This window comes from Schistocerca americana, chromosome 9 (genome assembly GCF_021461395.2).
Source record: "Schistocerca americana isolate TAMUIC-IGC-003095 chromosome 9, iqSchAmer2.1, whole genome shotgun sequence".
Classification (NCBI taxonomy): Eukaryota; Metazoa; Arthropoda; class Insecta; order Orthoptera; family Acrididae; genus Schistocerca; species Schistocerca americana.
Window position 1 is genome coordinate 210705098 of NC_060127.1, and position 26085 is coordinate 210731182.

Genomic DNA, 26085 nt, shown 5'->3' on the forward strand with positions numbered 1-26085 from the left:
CGTCTCAATTTGCGCCTGGCCTTCGCTCTCGTGCCGATCAAACCATCCCGTGACGAAGCGCGCCGCCTTTCGTCGGATCTTCTCTATCAATTCTATCAGTCCTATCTCATAGGGATCCCAGACAGATGAACAATACTCGAGAATCGGTCGAATAAGCACTTTATAAGCCACTTCCTTCACGTTCGCTGAATGGTCCGTTGAGGAAACACTGTTGGTAGTCCATTGGTTCAACTGGGCGGGCAGTCTCGGAACAGCTCCACGTCTGTTTGCCTGTACACACCTCTGCAGCTGTCGTTCACCTCTGTCACCTACAGAGTGTAAATTTTAAGTCGACAAACCAGAATAACTCGAAAAATAAGCATCACACGAAAAAAATGTGTAGAATCCAAAGTTGATTATTTTCGGGGGGACATCTGCTGGTGCTAAAATTAGCCCTCCACCAGGCCCCCGGGGGGGGGGGGTTAACTTTAAAATTTCAAATGGGAACCCCCATTTTTTTTATTGCAGAATCAGATTCTACATAAGAACTACGTACATTTTGTCTTAAACATTTGTTTTGATTCGTGGTTGTTGACGCTGTAATTCAAGAAAATCCATGTTCTCATTTTTGCGTGGAAAATAGTTACGGATAAATAAAAAATACTTATTTACTTCGTAAATTTTGATTCGCTAAAACTAAAACTCTCCCTCTCTCCCCATGGAGCGGGGTTTGAGAGAGATGAATTAGATTTTTACAAATGGTGACCCACATATAGCGAATCAAAATTTACGAAGTAAATAAGCAGTTTTTATTTATCCGTAACCATTTTTCACGCAGAAATGAAAACATGGATTTTCTTGAATTACGGCTCCAACTACCAAGTAATCAAAACAAATGTTTAAGACAAAATGTACGTAGTTTTTTATGTAGAATTTGATTCTGCAATAAAAAATGCGGGTTCCCATTTGAAATTTTTAAAGTTGCCTTCCGCCCCACCCCCAGGGGGCTGGGGTGGCGGGCTAATTTTAGCACCAGAAGATGTCCCCCTCGAAAATAATCAACTTTGGATTCTACACATTTTTCCGTGTGAAGCTTATTTTTCGAGTTATTCTGGTTTGTCAACTTAAAATTTACACCCTGTATAGCTCATGGTGCACCACAGTTGCGTCAGCACCGGTTTTGGATACTTCCATTTTGTGATGCATGACATACTTTAACCACAGAGGCATGCGAACAGTTTCCAAATTTAGCCATTTTGGAAATTCTTCCACCCCTGGCCCGAAAACCGATGATGGTGCCCTTCTGGACGTGAGATAAAATCATTCCATCCCCGCATTACGGCAATGACTCCTTTGTTTTCCGACACCTTACGCACCCCCCCCCCCCCCCCCCCCTTTCTCCCCACTCCCGACAAACTATGTAATCCTCGATTGCTAGTGCTGCAACGTGCCTTCTGTGACAGATTATTGCAAGTTGACATCGAACGTTGGTTGTGGTCACATCAGTGTTACTGGGCGGTGTAATAGTCCGCCAGGTATATTCTTGGATTTGTTTTCCGAACGTCTAGAATTTTGAATATGTTAGTAGATTAGTTGGGAGTGAGCCCTTTCTCGAAAATTGTTGTATGTTTGCTAATTTTAACAAAATTGCCGAGTCTGAATTTAGCGTTTCCTGTATTTGTCATCATGATTTTATTCGGGTCTTATATTAATTGTTCCATGTTTTGTGTGGTTGTATTGACTTACTAGATCTTGCACCGTATTAATCCATTTGAAAGAACCTTGAGCAGTGAAACTTTTAAACGTCGTACCTTTAAGAGTTCTATTAAATTGCCTCACAGCTGAAGCTTTCAAGGTAGAGAACGGTGAGTAATGATTAATTTTGTCTTTGCATTAGCTTCTTGGCACGAGTATTATAAAATTCCTGATCTAAGTTTGTTTGTAAATAGCTTGAAATCCTACTACTACTTGTGCATACTTTTCTAAGCGCGTCTCCATCGTCAATCCGACTTTTAGCTTTTAGACCAGCGCCCCATGTATATTTGGAGTAAACATTAGTTACTATTAATAAATATGTATAGCATGACTGTGTTTGGAATACGCAATCAGGTCATCGAAATCAGCCTGATGAAGGTCATCAGTTATTTTCGTGATAACCACTCTCCTGGGATAAATTTTTTACGCTAAGCGATGTAGTTCATTAGCTATTTAATCTTGCTTGTCGATTAAAATGTCAACAACAAGAGCAGGATCTTATCAGAATGATTCATTAACATTAAAATGTTTATATATACGGGGTGATTCAGCAGCTCCTGATGCTTTCGTTTTATGGAACCCGCAGAGTTATAGCTGCCCTTCACAAACCACATGTGAGATCTTCATATTGTTTCATTCGATACACACAAATGTTAGTCCTTCAGAAGAAATGAACAGAAACTTGCTGTAGAAAATTAAATGTATTGAAAATTTGCACTGGGATATGTTTTCGCTGATGGCTGTAGTTTTCGAGTTTCTCAACAACAAAAAAAGTACAAAAATGACCTCACAACAATGACCTTACAAAAATGACCCTTCAAATGGACCCCCACCCCCACCCCCACGCTTCCCCTCCAGCCGGGGTTTCTAGTATGTTGTTCATGGCACTCCCACTCACCAGTGTAAAAATATTTGTTGCTCTACGAATTATTTCTCACAGGTGACCTTCTTTGGTCTTCGTTGACTGGCCTTATTATACCATCATCTTAGCCGAGAACTTACAAATTGTGAAATTGATGTTTGTAAAAATTTTACCTAAATATTTTGTGAATTTTAACAGCATGAATAAAACAAATATTTCTGAGGCCTTCTGACGACGAAAGTACTATGCTTGTAAGGGTTAAGTTTGGGTCAAGTTCTCAAAGTAATTGGTTTCAGCGTAACATTTAAGATGCCACGGTATTATAGGAGAATGACGCCTACCCGCCCTACAGTGTATAAAGCGATAGACAATACTGCTATTAATACCTCGAACTACGTAGGTGCGCAAGTCATCCTTCATGGTCCATCAGTGTTCTGTGGTGGAGTTCTTAACTTCACCATTACCAATAATGATACCCTGCAGCAAGGTAACGGATGGGTAACAGTAGCCCTCGTCCGTGGACCAAAAGTCGACAAAGTTGCGGCGCTTGAAAGTTTTAACAGCCGTGACGTCATCGCATACAGGACATTTCACGTCGATAATAGAGACATGGGTAAATCATATTACGTGCCTTCAATGCCGTTCGTTCTGAGGACCAGGAATCATCGTAAAATACCCTCAAATGAAGACAACAGAAGAGATTCTAGCCATTGACCTGTCTGCATTAGATAATTACTTCAAAATCTGGAGACTCCAACCCAGTGTGAGTAAAACAGACGTGTGTTGCTTCCATCTAAATAAGCGGTTGGCTAACGTAAAACTGGAAGTAAGTTTCATAATTGGAACCCAAAATATCTTGGTGTCATCCTGGATCGTACACTATGCTTCAAACAAGACCTTCTTAACTCAGCTCAAAAGCTGAGGACTCGAAACAACATCCTCCATAAGCTATGCGGAACTATCTGGGGATCTTCAGCAATACCCTGCGATCTTCAGCTCTGGGTTTGGTGTACTCAAGTGCTGAGTATTGTGCACCTGTTTGGACGAACAGTCATCATACAAGGCTTGTTGATACCCAGCTGAATACGACAATGCGCATAATACCTGGCGCAATCAGATCTACTCCAGTTTATTGGCTTCCACTGTTAACCGGTATAATGCCTCCTGATCTACGCAGACGTACTGCCCTTATGAGAGAATTCTACAAGATCCCCAGGAATTCTAACCTACCCGTGCATAGCGACCTGCCACTTTTAAATCGCAAGAGACTGAAATCACGCCATCCAACTCTGCGCGATGCTGCCGACATGGTTGCTAAGAATTTAAAACCTCTTGAGGAATGGAAAGGTCGGTGGGAAGCAGTGACAGACGTGCACCTGCATAACATCTTCTCAGGTGCTAAACTTCCAAGTGGATTCGCCTACCACGCAAGACCTGGACTACCCTCAACAGAAGCCGTACCGGCCATGGGCGATGCAGGGATGCCCTCTTTAAGTGGAAGAAGCTGCCTGATCCAGCCTGTGACTGCAGGGCTCCATACCAGACTGTCCACCACATTGTCACTGAATGCAGGATTCGAGCCTATCACGGCGCCAAAGAGGACTTCCTGCTAGCAACTCCAGATGCAGTGCGCTGGATTGAAGGACTGGATATTCAGTTGTAAAGACAAACTTAAGTTTCTTGTGTGTCAGTATGTACATATGATAGGTAATGATATGTCTGTATTATCCATACGCTAAATAATAACCCTCAAGGGCATGTTTAAATTATTAATGTTGATGAAGCAGCGTATTATGCTGGTGGCTTAACAGCCCAATCAATAGAAACAAAAAGGGTCGAATATTGGAAATAGTTCGTGTAGTCAGAAATTTTTGTACAGTGGTAGGAGTAGTGCCACGAACGACATATGAGAAATGCTGACTGGTGTGGGGTGAGTGTGGAGTGGAATTTTGAAGGTCACTTTTGTACGTTTAATTTGAGTTACTTGAAATCCGTGGCCTCCAGCGAAAACATATCCTAACACAAAATTTAACTACTTTAAATTTCCTACAAAAAGGTTTCTGCTCATTTTTCTGTAGGACTAATAGTTCGCAAGTGGCAAGTGAGAGAATATGAAAACCTCGCTCTCGATTGTTAAAGGCCAGTTATAACATTGGGGGTTGCATCAAATGACAGCGGTAGGGGCAGCTGACTCGCGCTGTGCAACAACTTGCAGGGGTGAAGGGGGAAAAACCAAACGAACAAAAATAAAGTAGATATTAATTTTACTGTAAGAAACATTACAATCCTATCATTGACCTACGACAAGGTTCATTCCTCTCATTGATGTCAAATAGCAAATCTCGCAAGTGAAAGTCGTACATTTAATTTAGCAATCACTGTGCCGTATTTGTCAACACACATTTTCATTCGCGGCGCAGGAACTGGCGAGCAGCCCGTGTCCTCTATATTTTGCACATCATATAGTGGCACCAAGTCCGTAACACACTTCAGTTTCTCCAGACCATTCACAAAGACACACGACTCCGATAGTGGAACTGAGCGTAAAGTGTCCAGTGTTGCCTCCAGCGACACAAAAGCTGAGGCAGTACTGTGATGGCGGTGGTGTTCAATTAACCATTGTGCTGAAGCTGTACGCGGCTCGCAGCGCATTGTGCACTGCAGACTGAAGTCTCCAGAAGCAACTTCACTGCTTGGAGCACCACTCAACATCTGAAAAGCCAGTTCTTCTGGAACAGATTGATTTTCTTTGGTGCGGAATCTTTGGCAGTCAAAGAGGACGGTTTACACGTTGCTGGAAAAGAAGATATTGCAACGAGCAATCACACACATACTACAAAAAAGGTAAAAATCCAAGTCCATTCCTTTGCTTGAGAAAGTTTTCCCTTAGTAATTTTTGAGAATATGTCTCTTGGAGAACGGCGGTTTTTTACTTAGTAATGAGCATGCACAGCCACAACCGCAGGAAACTTCTCTTTTTTATGAGGTTACCGGTTTCGGCTAGTTTTTGACCGTCTTCAGACCTGCCAGCATGACGGTAGACTGTGGCAGTGAAAGCAGCAGGCGCTGTCTCCACTGCTCAAACAGTTAGCAGCGTTCGTGGAGACATAGCGCTTGTTCCTTTCACCGCCAGGTCTGAAGATGGTCAAAAACATAAAAAAAGAGAAGTTTCTTGCGGACGTGACTGTTCATGCTCATTCTTAAGGTCTCCCATAATTTGAGTAAGATGTCTACCTCCTGCAATACGTGCACAAATGCCGTGAGAAGATAACTGAAACGAGAGTCAAGTTGCAACTCATATACAGCTCCCAGTTGCGTCCGCGATCTACAAACTGCGAGAAGTGCCTTGCCAGCATGTTTTTCTATCGCCGCATTCCTCTTTAGAGCCTGGGAAGGAAAACCGCACCTTGGACGCTTCCTACACTATCTCAACTGCCATAATACAAGTATGTACTCTGAAGCGCCAAAGCAAGTGGTAGACGCATGCGTATTCAAATACAGAGATATGTAATACAAGACAACAAGTGTGTGGCGAAGTTCTCAGATCGGTTACTCCTGCTACAACGGCAGGTTATCAAGATTTAAGTGGGTTTGAACGTGGTGTCATAGTCACCGCTCTAGCGTTGGGACACAGCACCTCTGAGGTAGCGATGAAGTGGAGATTTTCGGTTACGACCATTTCATGAGTGTACCGTGAATATCAGGAATCTGTAAACATCAAATCTCCGACATCGCTGCAGCCGGAAAAAGATCCTGCAAGAACGGGACCAACGACGACTGAAGAGAATCGTTCAACGTGGCAGAAGTGCAATGCTTTCGCAAATTGCTGCAGATTTCAAAAAATGGTTCAAATGGCTCTGAGCACTATGGGACTTAACATCCATGGTCATCAGTCCCCTAGAACTTAGAACTACTTAAACCTAACTAACCTAAGGACATAACACACATCCATGCCCGAGGCAGGATTCGAACCTGTGACCGTAGCAGTCGCGCGGCTCCGGACTGAGCGCCTAGAACCGCTCGGCCACCGCGGCCGGCCTGCAGATTTCAGTGCTGGGTCATCAACAAGTGTCACGTGCGAACCATTCAACGGAGCATCATCGATACGGGCTTTCGGAGCCAAAGGACCACTTGTGTACCCTCGGCGACTGCACGACACAAAGCTTTACGCCTCGCCCGGGCCCATCAACGCTGACATTGGACTGTTGATGACTGAAAACATGTTGCCTGGTTGGACGAGTCTCGTTTCAAAGTGTGTCGAGCAGATGGACGTGTACGGGTATGGAGACAATGTCATGAATCCATGGACACTGTTCAAGCTGGTGGAAGCTCTGTAATGGCGTGGGGCGTGTGCAGTTGGAGTCATATGATGCCTCTGGTACGTCTAGATACGACTCTGACAGGTGACATGTATGTAAGCTTCCTGTCTGATCATCCGCATCCATTCATGTCCATTGTGAATTCTGACAGACTTGGGCAATTCCAGCAGGACAATGCGACACCCCACACGTCCAGAAATGCTACAGAGTGGCTCCAGGACCACTCTTCTGAATTTAAACATTTCCGCTGGCCACCAAACTCCCCACATTTCTACCCGTTCTTGGTAGCGATGTGAGTGGCTGGTGGTCTCTGCATCTCACAGGTTCTATGGTCCCTCGTTCTATATTTTCATAACTGAAACTGCCTGGCGGCGAATAAATTATGCGAGCTTCTCGATTTCTTCTTATGAAATTGTCGAGATAAATGCAGCACAAAGTTACAGTTCTTGCTTTCTGGGGATCGAGGTGAATCGGTTTTCGTAGAACACGAAAGACTGATGGTAATATGCCGAAGGCTTTTTCTGCAACTCGACGGGCTCTACTGAGCCTGTAATTATATATTCTTTCTTTGCTGCCTTTGTTATGACTCCCTGGGAAGGGCTTCATGACGTGTTGTTGTAATGCAAAGACATCGTCAGCAAAAATTACGTAGGGTGTAGACAGTGTTGTTCCAGACACAGATTTCGACCCTGGTACATGCAGCGCACCTGATTGATGGGCTTTGTTGGAGCTTGTACGATTAAATACACCTCCATCTGATATACGTCCTTGTACTCCCACATCTGCATAAAGAAAGTGGTAGTCGGCATCTACTAATGCTTCCAGCATGTGCAGGATTAACTATTTATACGCGTTTACCATCAAAAGCCCCTATGCAGTGAGGAAAGTTCCAGCAAATCTCAAATTCTCGTGCAATTTGCTTCCATTGTGCTTCAGAATTCGGTCCCTGAAAAAAAAGAAACAAAAAATCTGAAGAATGTTTTTCCTTTTTTTTTAGTGGACATCGGAAGAGAGAAGTGAAGAGGACACGACGCTGGAAGAGGAACAGAGGACCTGCAGAGAACAACAGAGTACCTCAAGTACACAATAGAGCCTTCAAGTCAACCGCGGAAGAAGGCCAAAATTATCAACGGTAATCAAAACACAACAGATGATGCTGCATACGAGGTGCTCAAGCGCACTAGCCAGCACATTTTAGGGAAAAAGGACGACAAGTTCACGTCGTTTTCAAAATACGTTGAATGTCAAGTGAGAGAAATACAGAACAATAAACGTTTAACAATTTTACAAAAGAAGATACAATATTTGATCTTCGAAGCAAAAGCGGAAGAGCTAGAAGAATTTGAGTGTACAAGTAATTGAATTGAACTTTGAGGGCCAGTCCGAAAATGTATATATTTTTTTCAGAAGATAGCTGAAGTTGTCAAGTAGTAATAGCTTTTTCATTTTAAATTTTAAGTCTATTTTTAAATAAAAGATAAATAAAGATAACAGTTCCTACCTTAATTTCTCTTTGAAGTGCCTTTATTACATATTGACACACTTTTGGTATTATTTGACTGATTTTGGATTTGGAAATCCTGTGCATGTACATCAACGAGCTATATGAATCCCCAGTAACTAAAAAGCGTAATGTAACGGCAAGTTGTTCAGCAGGAGTTAAAGCATCTCGAAAATTTGTGTTCTTCAATGTGTAGTATTGGGCAGTCATATTTATTAATACTTCAAAGTCCGTCGTAGACGTACGAACAAAATTTTTGAAACCCTGTACGTCTTGAACTGTTAGGTCACTCATCACTGAACTGTAAGCTCCATGACTACACCGTTTATTGAGAAAATGACGCAACCACCATCTACGTTTCTTTCTCCAATTTTTATTCTCCCGTTTTACAATTAGATTCACAGAGATAAACGGTCTGCGTCAGACGCCATGTTCCGTGAAACTGACTCGCTAGATGTCGCCAGTGAGAAAGCTCTGCCTGGCTACTTGTGCCTGGTCTAAGTCGCGATATACATGTGCCGAGATACTTTTCTCCGCGACTTGTGCCGGGTACAGATCTCCGCGACAAATCCCTCAGTGTAAACGTAGCTTATGGATTTATGGACAGCCGTGCAGGATTCATGGTGTCACTTCCCTCCAGCAATACTTCAGACACTAGTAAAGTACATGCCATGTCGTGCTGCGGCACTTGTGCGTGCTCGTGGGGACCCTATACGATATTAGGCAGGTGCACCAATTTCTGTGGGTCTTCAGTGTATGAGTGTGTACTATGCTCCGTATGTAAAATTTTTCTTATCGCATTAAATTTCCGGTATATTGGTACGTCTGCTCAAGGCATCATTGTTGTAACAGAATCGTAAATAACCACACATTATGCTACTGTATCTTTTGGGAATGGTGATTTTGTTTGCATAACAATTCTCATATTAGTGACAGATGATATCAGTCTTTCATCATATTGATACGAACAGTCGATGAAATGTGTTGGGAACTTACGAAATTCTGTGTGGTTCAAGATAGAATTCCTCCATCTCTCTCTCTCTCTCTCTCTCTCTCTCTCTCTCTCTCTCTCTCTCTCCCTTTACATTACGGCGATTGAAAAAAAAATGACTCTGAGCACTATGGGACTCAACATCTTAGGTCATAAGTCCCCTAGAACTTAGAACTACTTAAACCTAACTAACCTAAGGACATAACACACACCCATGCCCGAGGCAGGATTCGAACCTGCGACCGTAGCAGTCCCGCGGTTCCGGACTGCAGCGCCAGAACCGCTAGACCACCGCACGGCGATTGAAAACTGCAGTACTTTTCATACGCTTGGGCAGAATTCGTTGTGTTAAATCGACTGAATAATTTTTTTAAAAGATATGTCGACGAATTCAGATATAGCTTCTACTGTTTTATGTTTATTTCATCGAATATTCCGCAGCCATTAGAAATCGGATCACTGTTTGACTGAAAATCTAAAATGGGATATCTTACTGTTTAGAGTGCTGCATTGGGCCTTGTCCATGAACTAATTTTTGTTGCAATGCATTTACTTAAATCCCAGTGACGGAATGCCAGACTCACATCATTTTTACTCTTTCGTGGACACTCGTACATGTGGTATTTCCCAGTACAGTTTTTCGAACACAATTTTCTAATTGGTATCCGTTTTATCTGAGGTGATACAATCAGTGGCTTGCCTATTGCCAATCAGGACAAGTTCATGACGAGTGTTGAAAATAATCTTCCTGTAATTTTCTGCGAACTCAAGTGCCATACTGAATGGGATGCAGAACATGAAACTTCCATCATTAGCAACAAATTCATTTACTTCATCTCTCTTTCCACCAGCATTCTGCAATGTGATTGCCTCACTTGCAGTTCCTGAATTGCGCACGTGATCAATAATTTAGTCATTCTAACGATGCTGAGTCGCTGAAAAGAACTGAAACGCACAGGTTTTATTTAAGTCAATGTCAGCAGCTTTCTGTGTTCCTGTTTCATCGAAAAGTCTTCCTTCAATATTCAGATGACTCCCACAAGACAGTAGGTGCGTGTTTTCATTTTAAATTACGATCTGTGTGGAATTATGATATTCAGAGCGAAAACTAGTGGTCACATACAGTATGTAACTCATCAGAATCTTCTTCTTCACTCACCACAGTCTCAAACAAGAGTTTACAGAGAATGATGATAGCATTTATAGCGCTGTCTACTCTAGTGGTGGTAATGATATTTGTCGATTGCAAGGAGTTAACACATTTTCGCTTGCTTGATCTTCTTCTATTCAGACGCAACGAGCTGCCTATGTACAACGCCTATTACGTTACCGTAAGTGCAACGGAGCAGCTATTTCGTCATCAAAATCAACAAGATTTCCCTCTTGATCTGCAATTGAAACGTACCTTACCATGATTGGCATGTCAGTGGGCGGGTTTGGTGATCACGCAATCGTGTACCTAGATGGCATTGTGTGAAAGAAGTGACGTTAACGTTTGCAGAAACAGATTTACAGTCAACACATAGGAATTAACTTCCTGAGAATGTACTCGTTTTCTGCTGTCATTAAGGCTTATTTATCAATCACATTTCTCTCAAAACCTAAAACGGACTCTATATTATTATCCAGCATAAAATCAGCATATACATTATTCCTCATCTCATGTATCTGAGAGTTTTATTGCAACTGATGTTCAGTTTTACACCGAGTTTTTCTCCACATCGTGTTTCTAGTAATTCTTGGCATTTTATGATTCTGTCTCCCTGAAGAAGGGCGTTCATAAGTGCAACGTTTAATTGTAACTCTGTGCAGAATTGTTTCTCAGCGTAAAATTTTGTTTGGGACTGTAGACAGATTAGGCTGAGTAAGGATATTTCGCATGTTTGATGACACAAATATGACGTGGCGTTAAGGACAGAAGTTTTGACTTTTTCTGATAGACTTAACGTTAAAGATGTTGGATGGCATCCATTGTGATACTGTCAGTATGTTATCTAAAGTCCAGAAACTTTAAACAAAGGTGGCTGCACCTATGTCTTTTAAGTGATTGAATCATATTCCAGTCATACGTAGCTGTATAGTTTTTGGAGTACCTCACTATTTCTGGAGGAGGTGGTAAACTGTTGAAGCTATCGAAGTACTACGCAGCTTTACCTTTCTTCTTGTACGATAATCAATGTGGACCAGGTTCACTTTCCGTTATATTTCCGATATTCTCATATCTTTTGGGAGTTTTGGATAAATTTTCTCTCACAAACACCCACAGAAAATGTGATTTTTTTTTCAATTTTTGACCATAATAATCAAAGTCAAAATTAATAAATGCTCTTGTTGGAAGAGTGCGTAAGGAGAACCTTTTTCAGTCAAACGTAGACCAAACCCGTTTCTCCTGTCGATTCTTAATCCAGTTCTTTCCGTTCACAAAGTGCTATTGCTTCCATAGTATGATAACTTCCTTGCATCTAAGCTGACTGTTTTTGAGCAGCTTTTGCATATTTAAGAGCTTCAGCTGTCTCCACTCTACCCCCAGATAAACCTCCAAGTGCTGATAATGCAGCTAATATTGAAACGAGAGGTAATATCCCATCCATTATTATTATGATGCACTATCAATCCAACGATTTTGCTTTTGGAGCAATTAGTAAAACAATTTTAAGAGCAATTTTCTGAACTTCTATAAGATTATTGTCCCGACTTCATACACGTAAGCCTTCCAAACTGTTTTAATTATTTTGTTCATTAAATTCTCTTCAGTCTTCTTTTTCGTATTTTTTTTTCGTACCCATGTCCATTTTAACCTTAGCTTTTATTGCACCAGTCACTGATTAGCGGTTAGTTTTTCAATGAGTTTCGCATCTTTTGCTTTCACTCATCAGCCATCACTTCTCAGCCAAGATCTGGTATGGTCAGTCTTTGTCTGACCAACTGTCGGTGTATTGCGTAAGTGATGTCATGTTCCTTGTACGCTTAATCTCGTAGATTGACTCCAACATCACCTTTATTGGTGTTGTCGTTTCTTGAACCGTATTCCTACCTGCATTATGAATATCCAAATATAAAAAGTCCTATGGTTACGTTGTTAATAACATGGTTGAGGAGAGATTCACTTTGATTCTTCTCCTCTCCTTGTTCATTGCTGAATTCTATGGCACGAGTGGCCATTATATTAGCGATCATAAAATCTAATCGTGTTTACAAAGGACTTGCCAGTATAAGCCCACATGTCAGTTTGACGTTGCACCCCTTGTGGCCAGGATACATGTTGCATGGGGGCTTAATTAAATATAATGCAAATATTTTTAGTTTTAGTAGCTGTATGTCCGGTTACGAAGTCTCGTAACCGGTTGGCCCTGAGTAGTATTAGTACGCAATCTGACTGCATAGAATAACAACAAAGAATGAAAGGAAATTTCCGTTAACACAATTAATTAATTAAGCCCCCAGCAACTATAAAAGCTACGAAACAAAAACTACGAAGCAACAAAGCACAAGTGTAACTGTTCTGTGTGTGGAAGTGTGATTCAACGTACACATCTGGCACGGTTCTTCCTCAATAAGACAAGGTATTTTAAGCACCATTTACACTGAAGTAATTAAAGAAAACAGAAATACTATAGTTGCACATAGAAACCAGAATTACACTCTAATACATGAACACAAGCCAGATGCTTTGTTGACTGAACCTGTGTCCAAGACACATTGTTAGTTAAGAAATTTGAAATTAAATTATTTTTTTTACCTTCATATATATTGACGAAAAATACACTCTGATCCTTACAACATCCCCAATCGAACAGCATCGGCTGTCTAGCCCATCAGAACAACTGCACACGACATGCTGACAACTAGTCACGGCAACTTCAGAACTACTACTGCCCACTGTAACTTCTCAACTACGACTGCCCACGGCAACCTCCAAACTACCACTGCCCACGGCAACTTAAGAACTACCACTGCCCACGGCAACCTCCGAACTACCACTGCCCACGGCAACCTCCGAACTACCACTGCCCATGGCAACTTCAGAACTACCACTGCCGACAGCAGCTTCAGAACTACCACTGCCCACGGCAACCTCCGAACTACCACTGCCCATGGCAACTTCAGAACTACCACTGCCCACGGCAGCTTCAGAACTACCACTGCCCACGGCAGCTTCAGAACTACCACTGCCCACGGCAACTTCAGAACTACCACTGCCCACGGCAACCTCCGAACTACCACTGCCCATGGCAACTTCAGAACTACCACTGCCCACGGCAACTTCAGAACTACCACTGCACACGGCAGCTTCAGAACTACCACTGCCCATGGCAACTTCAGAACTACCACTGCCCACAGCAGCTTCAGAACTACCACTGCCCATGGCAACTTCAGAACTACCACTGCCCACGGCAGCTTCAGAACTACCACTGCCCACGGCAACCTCCGAACTACCACTGCCCATGGCAACTTCAGAACTACCACTGCCCACTGCAGCTTCAGAACTACCACTGCCCATGGCAACTTCAGAACTACCACTGCCCACGGCAACTTCAGAACTACCACTGCCCACGGCAACTTCAGAACTACCACTGCCCATGGCAGCTTCAGAACTACCACTGCCCATGGCAACTTCAGAACTACCACTGCCCACGGCAGCTTCAGAACTACCACTGCCCACGGCAACTTCAGAACTACCACTGCCCACGGCAACTTCAGAACTACCACTGTCCACGGCAACTTCAGAACTGCCACTGCCCACGGCAGCTTCAGAACTACCACTGCCCACAGCAACTTCAGAACTACCACTGCCCACGGCAACCTCCGAACTACCACTGCCCACGGCAACTTCTGAAATACGACTGCCCACGACAACTTCAGAACTACTACTGCCCACGGTAACTTCTCAACTACGACTGCCCACGGCAACCTCCAAACTACCACTGCCCACAGCAACCTCCGAACTACCACTGCCCACGGCAGCTTCAGAACTACCACTGCCCACGGCAGCTTCAGAACTACTACTGCCCACGGTAACTTCTCAACTACGACTGCCCACGGCAACCTCCGAACTACCACTGCCCACGGCAACCTCCGAACTACCACTGCCCATGGCAACTTCTGAAATACGACTGCCCATGACAACTTCAGAACTACTACTGCCCACGGTAACTTCTCAACTACGACTGCCCACGGCAACCTCCGAACTACCACTGCCCACGGCAACCTCCGAACTACCACTGCCCACGGCAGTTTTAGAACTACCACTGCCCACGGCAGCTTCAGAACTACCACTGCCCACGGCAACTTCAGAACTACCACTGCCCACGGACACCTCCGAACTACCACTGCCCATGGCAACTTCTGAAATACGACTGCCCACGACAACTTCAGAACTACTACTGCCCACGGTAACTTCTCAACTACGACTGCCCACGGCAACCTCCGAACTACCACTGCCCTCGGCAACCTCCGAACTACCACTGCCCACGGCAGCTTCAGAACTACCACTGCCCACTGCAGCTTCAGAACTACCACTGCCCATGGCAACTTCAGAACTACCACTGCCCACGGCAACTTCAGAACTACCACTGCCCACGGCAACTTCAGAACTACCACTGCCCACGGCAACTTCAGAACTACCACTGCCCATGGCAACTTAAGAACTACCACTGCCCATGGCAACTTCAGAACTACCACTGCCCACGGCAGCTTCAGAACTACCACTGCCCACGGCAACTTCAGAACTACCACTGCCCACGGCAACTTCAGAACTACCACTGTCCACGGCAACTTCAGAACTGCCACTGCCCACGGCAGCTTCAGAACTACCACTGCCCACAGCAACTTCAGAACTACCACTGCCCACGGCAACCTCCGAACTACCACTGCCCACGGCAACTTCTGAAATACGACTGCCCACGACAACTTCAGAACTACTACTGCCCACGGTAACTTCTCAACTACGACTGCCCACGGCAACCTCCAAACTACCACTGCCCACAGCAACCTCCGAACTACCACTGCCCACGGCAGCTTCAGAACTACCACTGCCCACGGCAGCTTCAGAACTACTACTGCCCACGGTAACTTCTCAACTACGACTGCCCACGGCAACCTCCGAACTACCACTGCCCACGGCAACCTCCGAACTACCACTGCCCATGGCAACTTCTGAAATACGACTGCCCATGACAACTTCAGAACTACTACTGCCCACGGTAACTTCTCAACTACGACTGCCCACGGCAACCTCCGAACTACCACTGCCCACGGCAACCTCCGAACTACCACTGCCCACGGCAGTTTTAGAACTACCACTGCCCACGGCAGCTTCAGAACTACCACTGCCCACGGCAACTTCAGAACTACCACTGCCCACGGACACCTCCGAACTACCACTGCCCATGGCAACTTCTGAAATACGACTGCCCACGACAACTTCAGAACTACTACTGCCCACGGTAACTTCTCAACTACGACTGCCCACGGCAACCTCCGAACTACCACTGCCCTCGGCAACCTCCGAACTACCACTGCCCACGGCAGCTTCAGAACTACCACTGCCCACGGCAGCTTCAGAACTACCACTGCCCACGGCAGCTTCAGAACTACCACTGCCCACGGCAGCTTCAGAACTACCACTGCCCACGGCAGCTTCAGAACTACCACTGCCCACGGCAACTTCAGAACTACCACTGCCCACGGCAGCTTCAGAACTACCACTGCCCACGGCAGCTTCAGAACTACCACTGCCCACGGCAGCTTCAGAACTACCACTGCCCATGGCAACTTCAGAACTACCACTGCCCACGGCAACTTCAGAACTACCACTGCCCACGGCAGCTTCAGAACTACCACTGCCCACGGCAACTTCAGAACTACCACTGCCCACGGCAACCTCCGAACTACCACTGCGCATGGCAACTTCAGAACTACCACTGCCCACGGCAGCTTCAGAACTACCACTGCCCAAGGCAACTTCAGAACTACCACTGCCCACGGCAACTTCAGAACTACCACTGCCCACGGCAACTTCAGAACCACCACTGCCCATGGCAACTTCCGAACTACCACTGCCCACGGCAACCTCCGAACTACCACTGCCCACGGCAGCTTCAGAACTACCACTGCCCACGGCAGCTTCAGAACTACCACTGCCCACGGCAGCTTCAGAACTACCACTGCCCATGGCAACTTCAGAACTACCACTGCCCATGGCAACTTCAGAACTACCAATGCCCACGGCAACTTCAGAACTACCACTGCCCATGGCAACTTCAGAACTACCACTGCCCACGGCAACTTCAGAACTACCACTGCCCATGGCAACTTCAGAACTACCACTGCCCACAGCAACTTCAGAACTACCACTGCCCACGGCAGCTTCAGAACTACCACTGCCCATGGCAACTTCAGAACTACTACTGCCCATGGCAACTTCGGAACTACCACTGCCCACGGCAACCTCCGAACTACCACTGCCCACGGCAACTTCAGAACTACCACTGCCCACGGCAACTTCAGAACTACCACTGCCCATGGCAACTTCAGAACTACCACTGCCCACGGCAACCTCCGAACTACCACTGCCCATGGCAACTTCAGAACTACCACTGCCCACGGCAGCTTCAGAACTACCACTGCCCACGGCAACTTCAGAACTACCACTGCCCACGGCAGCTTCAGAACTACCACTGCCCGTGGCAACTTCAGAACTACCACTGCCCCTGGCAACTTCAGAACTACCACTGCCCACGGCAACTTCAGAACTACCACTGCCCACGGCAACTTCAGAACTACCACTGCCCACGGCAACTTCAGAACTACCACTGCCCATGGCAACTTCCGAACTACCACTGCCCACGGCAACCTCCGAACTACCACTGCCCACGGCAGCTTCAGAACTACCACTGCCCACGGCAGCTTCAGAACTACCACTGCCCATGGCAACTTCAGAACTACCACTGCCCACGGCAGCTTAAAAACTACCACTGCCCACGGCAACTTCAGAACTACCACTGCCCATGGCAGCTTCAGAACTACCACTGCCCACGGCAGCTTCAGAACTACCACTGCCCACGGCAACTTCAGAACTACCACTGCCCACGGCAACTTCAGAACTACCACTGCCCACGGCAGCTTCAGAACTACCACTGCCCACGGCAACTTCAGAACTACCACTGCCCACGGCAACCTCCGAACTACCACTGCCCATGGCAACTTCAGAACTACCACTGCCCACGGCAGCTTCAGAACTACCACTGCCCACGGCAACCTCCGAACTACCACTGCCCACGGCAACTTCAGAACTACCACTGTCCACGGCAGCTTCAGAACTACCACTGCCCACGGCAACTTCAGAACTACCACTGCCCACGGCAACTGCAGAACTACCACTGCCCACGGCAACTGCAGAACTACCACTGCCCACGGCAGCTTCAGAACTACCACTGCCCACGGCAACTTCAGAACTACCACTGCCCACGGCAACCTCCGAGCTACCACTGCCCACGGCAGCTTCAGAACTACCACTGCCCACGGCAGCTTCAGAACGACCACTGCCCACGGCAACTTCAGAACTACCACTGCCCACGGCAACTTCAGAACTACCACTGCCCACGGCAACTTCAGAACTACCACTGCCCACGGCAACTTCAGAACTACCACTGCCCACGGCAGCTTCAGAACTACCACTGCCCACGGCAACTTCAGAACTACCACTGCCCACGGCAACCTCCGAACTACCACTGCCCACGGCAACTTCTGAAATACGACTGCCCACGACAACTTCAGAACTACTACTGCCCACGGTAACTTCTCAACTACGACTGCCCACGGCAACCTCCGAACTACCACTGCCCATGGCAACCTCCGAACTACCACTGCCTACGGCAACCTCCGAACTACCACTGCCCACGGCAACCTCCGAACTACCACTGCCCACGGCAGCTTCAGAACTACCACTGCCCACGGCAGCTTCAGAACTACCACTGCCCACGGCAACTTCAGAACTACCACTGCCCACGGCAACCTCCGAACTACCACTGCCCATGGCAACTTCTGAAATACGACTGCCCACGACAACTTCAGAACTACTACTGCCCACGGTAACTTCTCAACTACGACTGCCCACGGAAACCTCCTAACTACCACTGCCCACGGCAACCTCCGAACTACCACTGCCCACGGCAACCTCCGAACTACCACTGCCCAAGGCAGCTTCAGAACTACCACTGCCCACGGCAGCTTCAGAACTACCACTGCCCACGGCAGCTTCAGAACTACCACTGCCCACGGCAACTTTAGAACTACCACTGCCCACGGCAACCTCCGAACTACCACTGCCCACGGCAACTTCTGAAATACGACTGCCCACGACAACTTCAGAACTACTACTGCCCACGGTAACTTCTCAACTACGACTGCCCACGGCAACCTCCGAACTACCACTGCCCACGGCAACCTCCGAACTACCACTGCCCACGGCAACCTCCGAACTACCACTGCCCACGGCAAACTCCGAACTACCACTGCCCACGGCAACCTCCGAACTACCACGGCCCACGGCAGCTTCAGAACTACCACTGCCCACGGCAACCTCCGAACTACCTCTGCCCACGGCAACTTCAGAACTACCACTGCCCACGGCAGCTTCAGAACTACCACTGCCCACGGCAACTTCAGAACTACCACTGCCCACGGCAACCTCCGAACTACCACTGCCCACGGCAACTTCTGATATACGACTGCCCACGACAACTTCAGAACTACTACTGCCCACGGTAACTTCTCAACTACGACTGCCCACGGCAACCTCCGAACTACCACTGCCCACGGCAGCTTCAGAACTACCACTGCCCACGGCAGCTTCAGAACTACCACTGCCCACGGCAACTTCAGAACTACCACTGCCCACGGCAGCTTCAGAACTACCACTGCCCACGGCAGCTTCAGAACTACCACTGCCCACGACAACTTCAGAACTACTACTGCCCATGGTAACTTCTCAACTACGACTGCCCACGGCAACCTCCGAACTACCACTGCCCACAGCAACTTCAGAACTACCACTGCCCACGGCAGCTTCAGAACTACCACTGCCCACGGCAGCTTCAGAACTACCACTGCCCACGGCAGCTTCAGAACTACCACTGCCCACGGCAGCTTCAGAACTACCACTGCCCACGGCAACTTCAGAACTACCACTGCCCACGGCAGCTTCAGAACTACCACTGCCCACGGCAACCTCCGAACTGCCACTGCCCACGGCAACTTCAGAACTACCACTGCCCACGGCAGCTTCAGAACTACCACTGCCCACGGCAGCTTCATAACTACCACTGCCCACGGCAACTTCAGAATTACCACTGCCCACGGCAACTTCAGAACTACCACTGCCCACGGCAACCTCCGAACTACCACTGCCCACAGCAACTTCAGAACTACCACTGCCCACGGCAGCTTCAGAACTACCACTGCCCACGGCAACTTCAGAACTACCACTGCCCACGGCAACCTCCGAACTACGACTGCCCATGGCAACTGCAGAACTACCACTGCCCACGGCAGCTTCAGAACTACCACTGCCCATGGCAACTTCAGAACTACCACTGCCCACGGCAACTTCAGAACTACCACTGCCCACGGCAACTTCAGTACCACCACTGCCCACGGCAACTTCAGAACTACCACTGCCCACGGCAACCTCCGAACTACCACTGCCCACGGCAGCTTCAGAACTACCACTGCCCACGGCAGCTTCAGAACTACCACTGCCCACGGCAACTTCAGAACTACCACTGCCCACGGCAACTTCAGAACTACCACTGCCCATGGCAACTTCACAACTACCACTGCCCACGGCAACCTCCGAACTACCACTGCCCATGGCAACTTCAGAACTACCACTGCCCACGGCAGCTTCAGAACTACCACTGCCCACGGCAACCTCCGAACTACCACTGCCCATGGCAACTTCAGAACTACCACTGCCCACGGCAGCTTCAGAACTACCACTGCCCATGGCAACTTCAGAACTACCACTGCCCATGGCAACTTCAGAACTATCAATGCCCACGGCAGCTTCAGAACTACCACTGCCCATGGCAACTTCAGAACTACCACTGCCCACGGCAACCTCCGAACTACCACTGCCCATGGCAACTTCAGAACTACCACTGCCCACGGCAGCTTCAGAACTACCACTGCCCACGGCAACTTCAGAACTACCACTGCCCACGGCAACTTCAGAACTACCACTGCCCACGGCAGCTTCAGAACTACCACTGCCCACGGCAACTTCAGAACTACCACTGCCCACGGCAACCTCCGTACTACCACTGCCCATGGGAACTTCAGAACTACCACTGCCCACGGCAGCTTCAGAACTACCACTGCCCACGGCAACCTCCGAACTACCACTGCCCACGGCAACTTCAGAACTACCACTGCCCACGGCAGCTTCAGAACTACCACTCCCCACGGCAACTTCAGAACTACCACTGCCCACGGCAACTTCAGAACTACCACTGCCCACGGCAGCTTCAGAACTACCACTGCCCATGGCAGCTTCAGAACTACCACTGCCCACGGCAACTTCAGAACTACGACTGCCCACGGTAACCTCCGAACTACCACTGCCCACGGTAACCTCCGAACTATCACTGCCCATGGCAACTTCAGAACTACCACTGCCCACGGCAGCTTCAGAACTACCACTGCCCATGGCAACTTCAGAACTACCACTGCCCATGGCAACTTCAGAACTACCACTGCGCACGGCAACTTCAGAACTACCACTGCCCACGGCAACTTCAGAACTACCACTGCCCATCTCAACTTCAGAACTACCACTGCCCACGGCAACCTCCGAACTACCACTGCCCACGGCAGCTTCAGAACTACCACTGCCCACGGCAGCTTCAGAACTACCACTGCCCACGGCAGCTTCAGAACTACCACTGCCCACGGCAACTTCAGAACTACCACTGCCCACGGCAACTTCAGAACTACCACTGCCCACGGCAAATTCAGAACTACCACTGCTCACGGCAGCTTCAGAACTAACACTGCCCACGGCAACTTCAGAGCTACCACTGCCCACGGCAACTTCAGAACTACCACTGCCCACGGCAACCTTCGAGCTACCACTGCCCATGGCAACTTTAGAACTACCACTGCCCACGGCAACTTTAGAACTACCACTGCCCACGGCAACTTCAGAACTACCACTGCCCACGGCAACCTCCGAACTACCACTGCCCACGGCAGCTTCAGAACTACCACTGCCCACGGTAACTTCTCAACTACGACTGCCCACGGCAACCTCCGAACTACCACTGCCCATGGCAACTTCAGAACTACCACTGCCCACGGCAGCTTCAGAACTACCAATGCCCACGGCAACTTCAGAACTACCACTGCCCACGGCAACTGCAGAACTACCACTGCCCACGGCAGCTTCAGAACTACCACTGCCCACGGCAACTTCAGAACTACCACTGCCCACGGCAACCTCCGAACTACCACTGCCCACGGGAACTTCAGAACTACCACTGCCCACGGCAGCTTCAGAACTACCACTGCCCACGGCAACCTCCGAACTACCACTGCCCACGGCAACTTCAGAACTACCACTGCCCACGGCAGCTTCAGAACTACCACTGCCCATGGCAACTTCAGAACTACCACTGCCCACGGCAACTTAAGAACTACCACTGCCCACGGCAGCTTCAGAACTACCACTGCCCACGGCAACTTCAGAACTACGACTGCCCACGGCAACCTCCGAACTACCACTGCCCATGGCAACTTCAGAACTACCACTGCCCACGGCAGCTTCAGAACTACCACTGCCCACGGCAACTTCAGAACTACCACTGCCCACGGCAACTTCAGAACTACCACTGCGCACGGCAACTTCAGAACTACCACTGCGCACGGCAACTTCAGAACTACCACTGCCCACGGCAACTTCAGAACTACCACTGCCCACGGCAACTTCAGAACTACCACTGCCCACAGCAACCTCCGAACTACCACTGCCCACGGCAGCTTCAGAACTACCACTGCCCACGGCAGATTCAGAACTACCACTGCCCACGGCAGCTTCAGAACTACCACTGCCCACGGCAGCTTCAGAACTACCACTGCCCACGGCAGCTTCAGAACTAACACTGCCCACGGCAACTTCAGAACTACCACTGCCCACGGCAACTTCAGAACTACCACTGCCCACGGCAGCTTCAGAACTACCACTGCCCACGGCAACTTCAGAACTACCACTGCCCACGGCAACCTCCGAACTACCACTGCCCACGGCAACTTCAGAACTACCACTGCCCACGGCAGCTTCAGAACTACCACTGCCCACGGCAACCTCCGAACTACCACTGCCCACGGCAATTTCAGAACTACCACTGCCCACGGCAGCTTCAGAACTACCAATGCCCACGGCAACTTCAGAACTACCACTGCCCACGGCAGCTTCAGAACTACCACTGCCCACGGCAGCTTCAGAACTACCACTGCCCACGGCAACTTCAGAACTACCACTGCCCACGGCAACTTCAGAACTACCACTGCCCACGGCAAATTCAGAACTACCACTGCTCACGGCAGCTTCAGAACTAACACTGCCCACGGCAACTTCAGAGCTACCACTGCCCACGGCAACTTCAGAGCTACCACTGCCCACGGCAACTTCAGAACTACCACTGCCCACGGCAACCTTCGAGCTACCACTGCCCATGGCAACTTTAGAACTACCACTGCCCACGGCAACTTTAGAACTACCACTGCCCACGGCAACTTCAGAACTACCACTGCCCACGGCAACCTCCGAACTACCACTGCCCACGGCAGCTTCAGAACTACCACTGCCCACGGTAACTTCTCAACTACGACTGCCCACGGCAACCTCCGAACTACCACTGCCCATGGCAACTTCAGAACTACCACTGCCCACGGCAGCTTCAGAACTACCAATGCCCACGGCAACTTCAGAACTACCACTGCCCACGGCAACTGCAGAACTACCACTGCCCACGGCAGCTTCAGAACTACCACTGCCCACGGCAACTTCAGAACTACCACTGCCCACGGCAACCTCCGAACTACCACTGCCCACGGGAACTTCAGAACTACCACTGCCCACGGCAGCTTCAGAACTACCACTGCCCACGGCAACCTCCGAACTACCACTGCCCACGGCAACTTCAGAACTACCACTGCCCACGGCAGCTTCAGAACTACCACTGCCCATGGCAACTTCAGAACTACCACTGCCCACGGCAACTTAAGAACTACCACTGCCCACGGCAGCTTCAGAACTACCACTGCCCACGGCAACTTCAGAACTACGACTGCCCACGGCAACCTCCGAACTACCACTGCCCATGGCAACTTCAGAACTACCACTGCCCACGGCAGCTTCAGAACTACCACTGCCCACGGCAACTTCAGAACTACCACTGCCCACGGCAACTTCAGAACTACCACTGCGCACGGCAACTTCAGAACTACCACTGCGCACGGCAACTTCAGAACTACCACTGCCCACGGCAACTTCAGAACTACCACTGCCCACGGCAACTTCAGAACTACCACTGCCCACAGCAACCTCCGAACTACCACTGCCCACGGCAGCTTCAGAACTACCACTGCCCACGGCAGATTCAGAACTACCACTGCCCACGGCAGCTTCAGAACTACCACTGCCCACGGCAGCTTCAGAACTACCACTGCCCACGGCAGCTTCAGAACTAACACTGCCCACGGCAACTTCAGAACTACCACTGCCCACGGCAACTTCAGAACTACCACTGCCCACGGCAGCTTCAGAACTACCACTGCCCACGGCAACTTCAGAACTACCACTGCCCACGGCAACCTCCGAACTACCACTGCCCACGGCAACTTCAGAACTACCACTGCCCACGGCAGCTTCAGAACTACCACTGCCCACGGCAACCTCCGAACTACCACTGCCCACGGCAATTTCAGAACTACCACTGCCCACGGCAGCTTCAGAACTACCAATGCCCACGGCAACTTCAGAACTACCACTGCCCACGGCAACTGCAGAACTACCACTGCCCACGGCAGCTTCAGAACTACCACTGCCCACGGCAACTTCAGAACTACCACTGCCCACGGCAACCTCCGAGCTACCACTGCCCATGGCAACTTTAGAACTACCACTGCCCACGGCAGCTTCAGAACTACCACTGCCCACGGCAACTTCAGAACTACCACTGCCCACGGCAACTTCAGAACTACCACTGCCCACGGCAACTTCAGAACTACCACTGCCCACGGCAACCTCCGAACTACCACTGCCCACGGCAGCTTCAGAACTACCACTGCCCACGGTAGCTTCTCAACTACGACTGCCCACGGCAACCTCCGAACTACCACTGCCCACGGCAACCTCCGAACTACCACTGCCCACGGCAGCTTCAGAACTACCAGTGCCCACGGCAGCTTCAGAACTACCACTGCCCACGGCAACTTCAGAACTACCACTGCCCACGGCAACCTACGAACTACCACTGCCCACGGCAACTTCTGAAATACGACTGCCCACGACAACTTCAGAACTACTACTGCCCACTGTAACTTCTTAACTACGACTGCCCACGGCAACCTCCGAACTACCACTGCCCACGGCAACCTCCGAACTACCACTGCCCACGGCAGTTTCAGAACTACCACTGCCCGCGGCAGCTTCAGAACTACCACTGCCCACGGCAACCTCCGAACTACCACTGCCCACGGCAACTTCTGAAATACGACTGCCCACGACAACTTGAGAACTACTACTGCCCACGGTAACTTCTCAACTACGACTGCTCACGGCAACCTCCGAACTACCACTGCCCACGGCAGCTTCAGAACTACCACTGCCCACGGCAGCTTCAGAACTACCACTGCCCACGGCAACTTCAGAACTACCACTGCCCACGGCAGCTTCAGAACTACCACTGCCCACGGCAGCTTCAGAACTACCACTGCCCACGGCAACTTCAGAACTACTACTGCCCACGGTAACTTCTCAACTACGACTGCCCACGGCAACCTCCGAACTACCACTGCCCACGGCAACTTCAGAACTACCACTGCCCACGGCAACTTCAGAACTACCACTGCCCACGGCAACTTCAGAACTACCACTGCCCACGGCAACTTCAGAACTACCACTGCCCACGGCAGCTTCAGAACTACCACTGCCCACGGCAACTTCAGAACTACCACTGCCCACGGCAGCTTCAGAACTACCACTGCCCACGGCAACCTCCGAACTACCACTGCCCACGGCAACTTCAGAACTACCACTGCCCACGGCAGCTTCAGAACTACCACTGCCCACGGCAGCTTCAGAACTACCACTGCCCACGGCAACTTCAGAACTACCACTGCCCACGGCAACTTCAGAACTACCACTGCCCACGGCAACTTCAGAACTACCACTGCCCACGGCAACCTCCGAACTACCACTGCCCACAGCAACTTCAGAACTACGACTGCCCACGGCAACCTCCGAACTACCACTGCCAACGGCAACTTCAGAACTACCACTGCCCACGGCAGCTTCAGAACTACCACTGCCCACGGCAACTTCAGAACTACCACTGCCCACGGCAACTTCAGAACTACCACTGCGCACGGCAACTTCAGAACTACCACTGCCCAC

General features: G+C 49.1%; 1 protein-coding gene across 6 annotated transcripts in view; it reads left to right on the forward strand.

Annotated features, from left to right (window-relative positions):
* The window catches only part of LOC124550851 (zinc finger protein 501-like), a 252982-nt gene that overhangs the window by 193479 nt on the left and 33418 nt on the right, over positions 1–26085 (forward strand). For 4 of the 6 annotated variants that reach the window (XM_047125584.1, XM_047125583.1, XM_047125582.1 and 1 more), the window contains one exon: positions 7913–8047. The exons of the other annotated variants lie outside the window; for them this stretch is intronic. In XM_047125584.1, coding sequence (XP_046981540.1) covers positions 7913–8047 — 135 coding nt within the window. The remainder of the gene's footprint in view (positions 1–7912; positions 8048–26085) is intronic. 6 annotated transcript variants of the gene reach the window in all.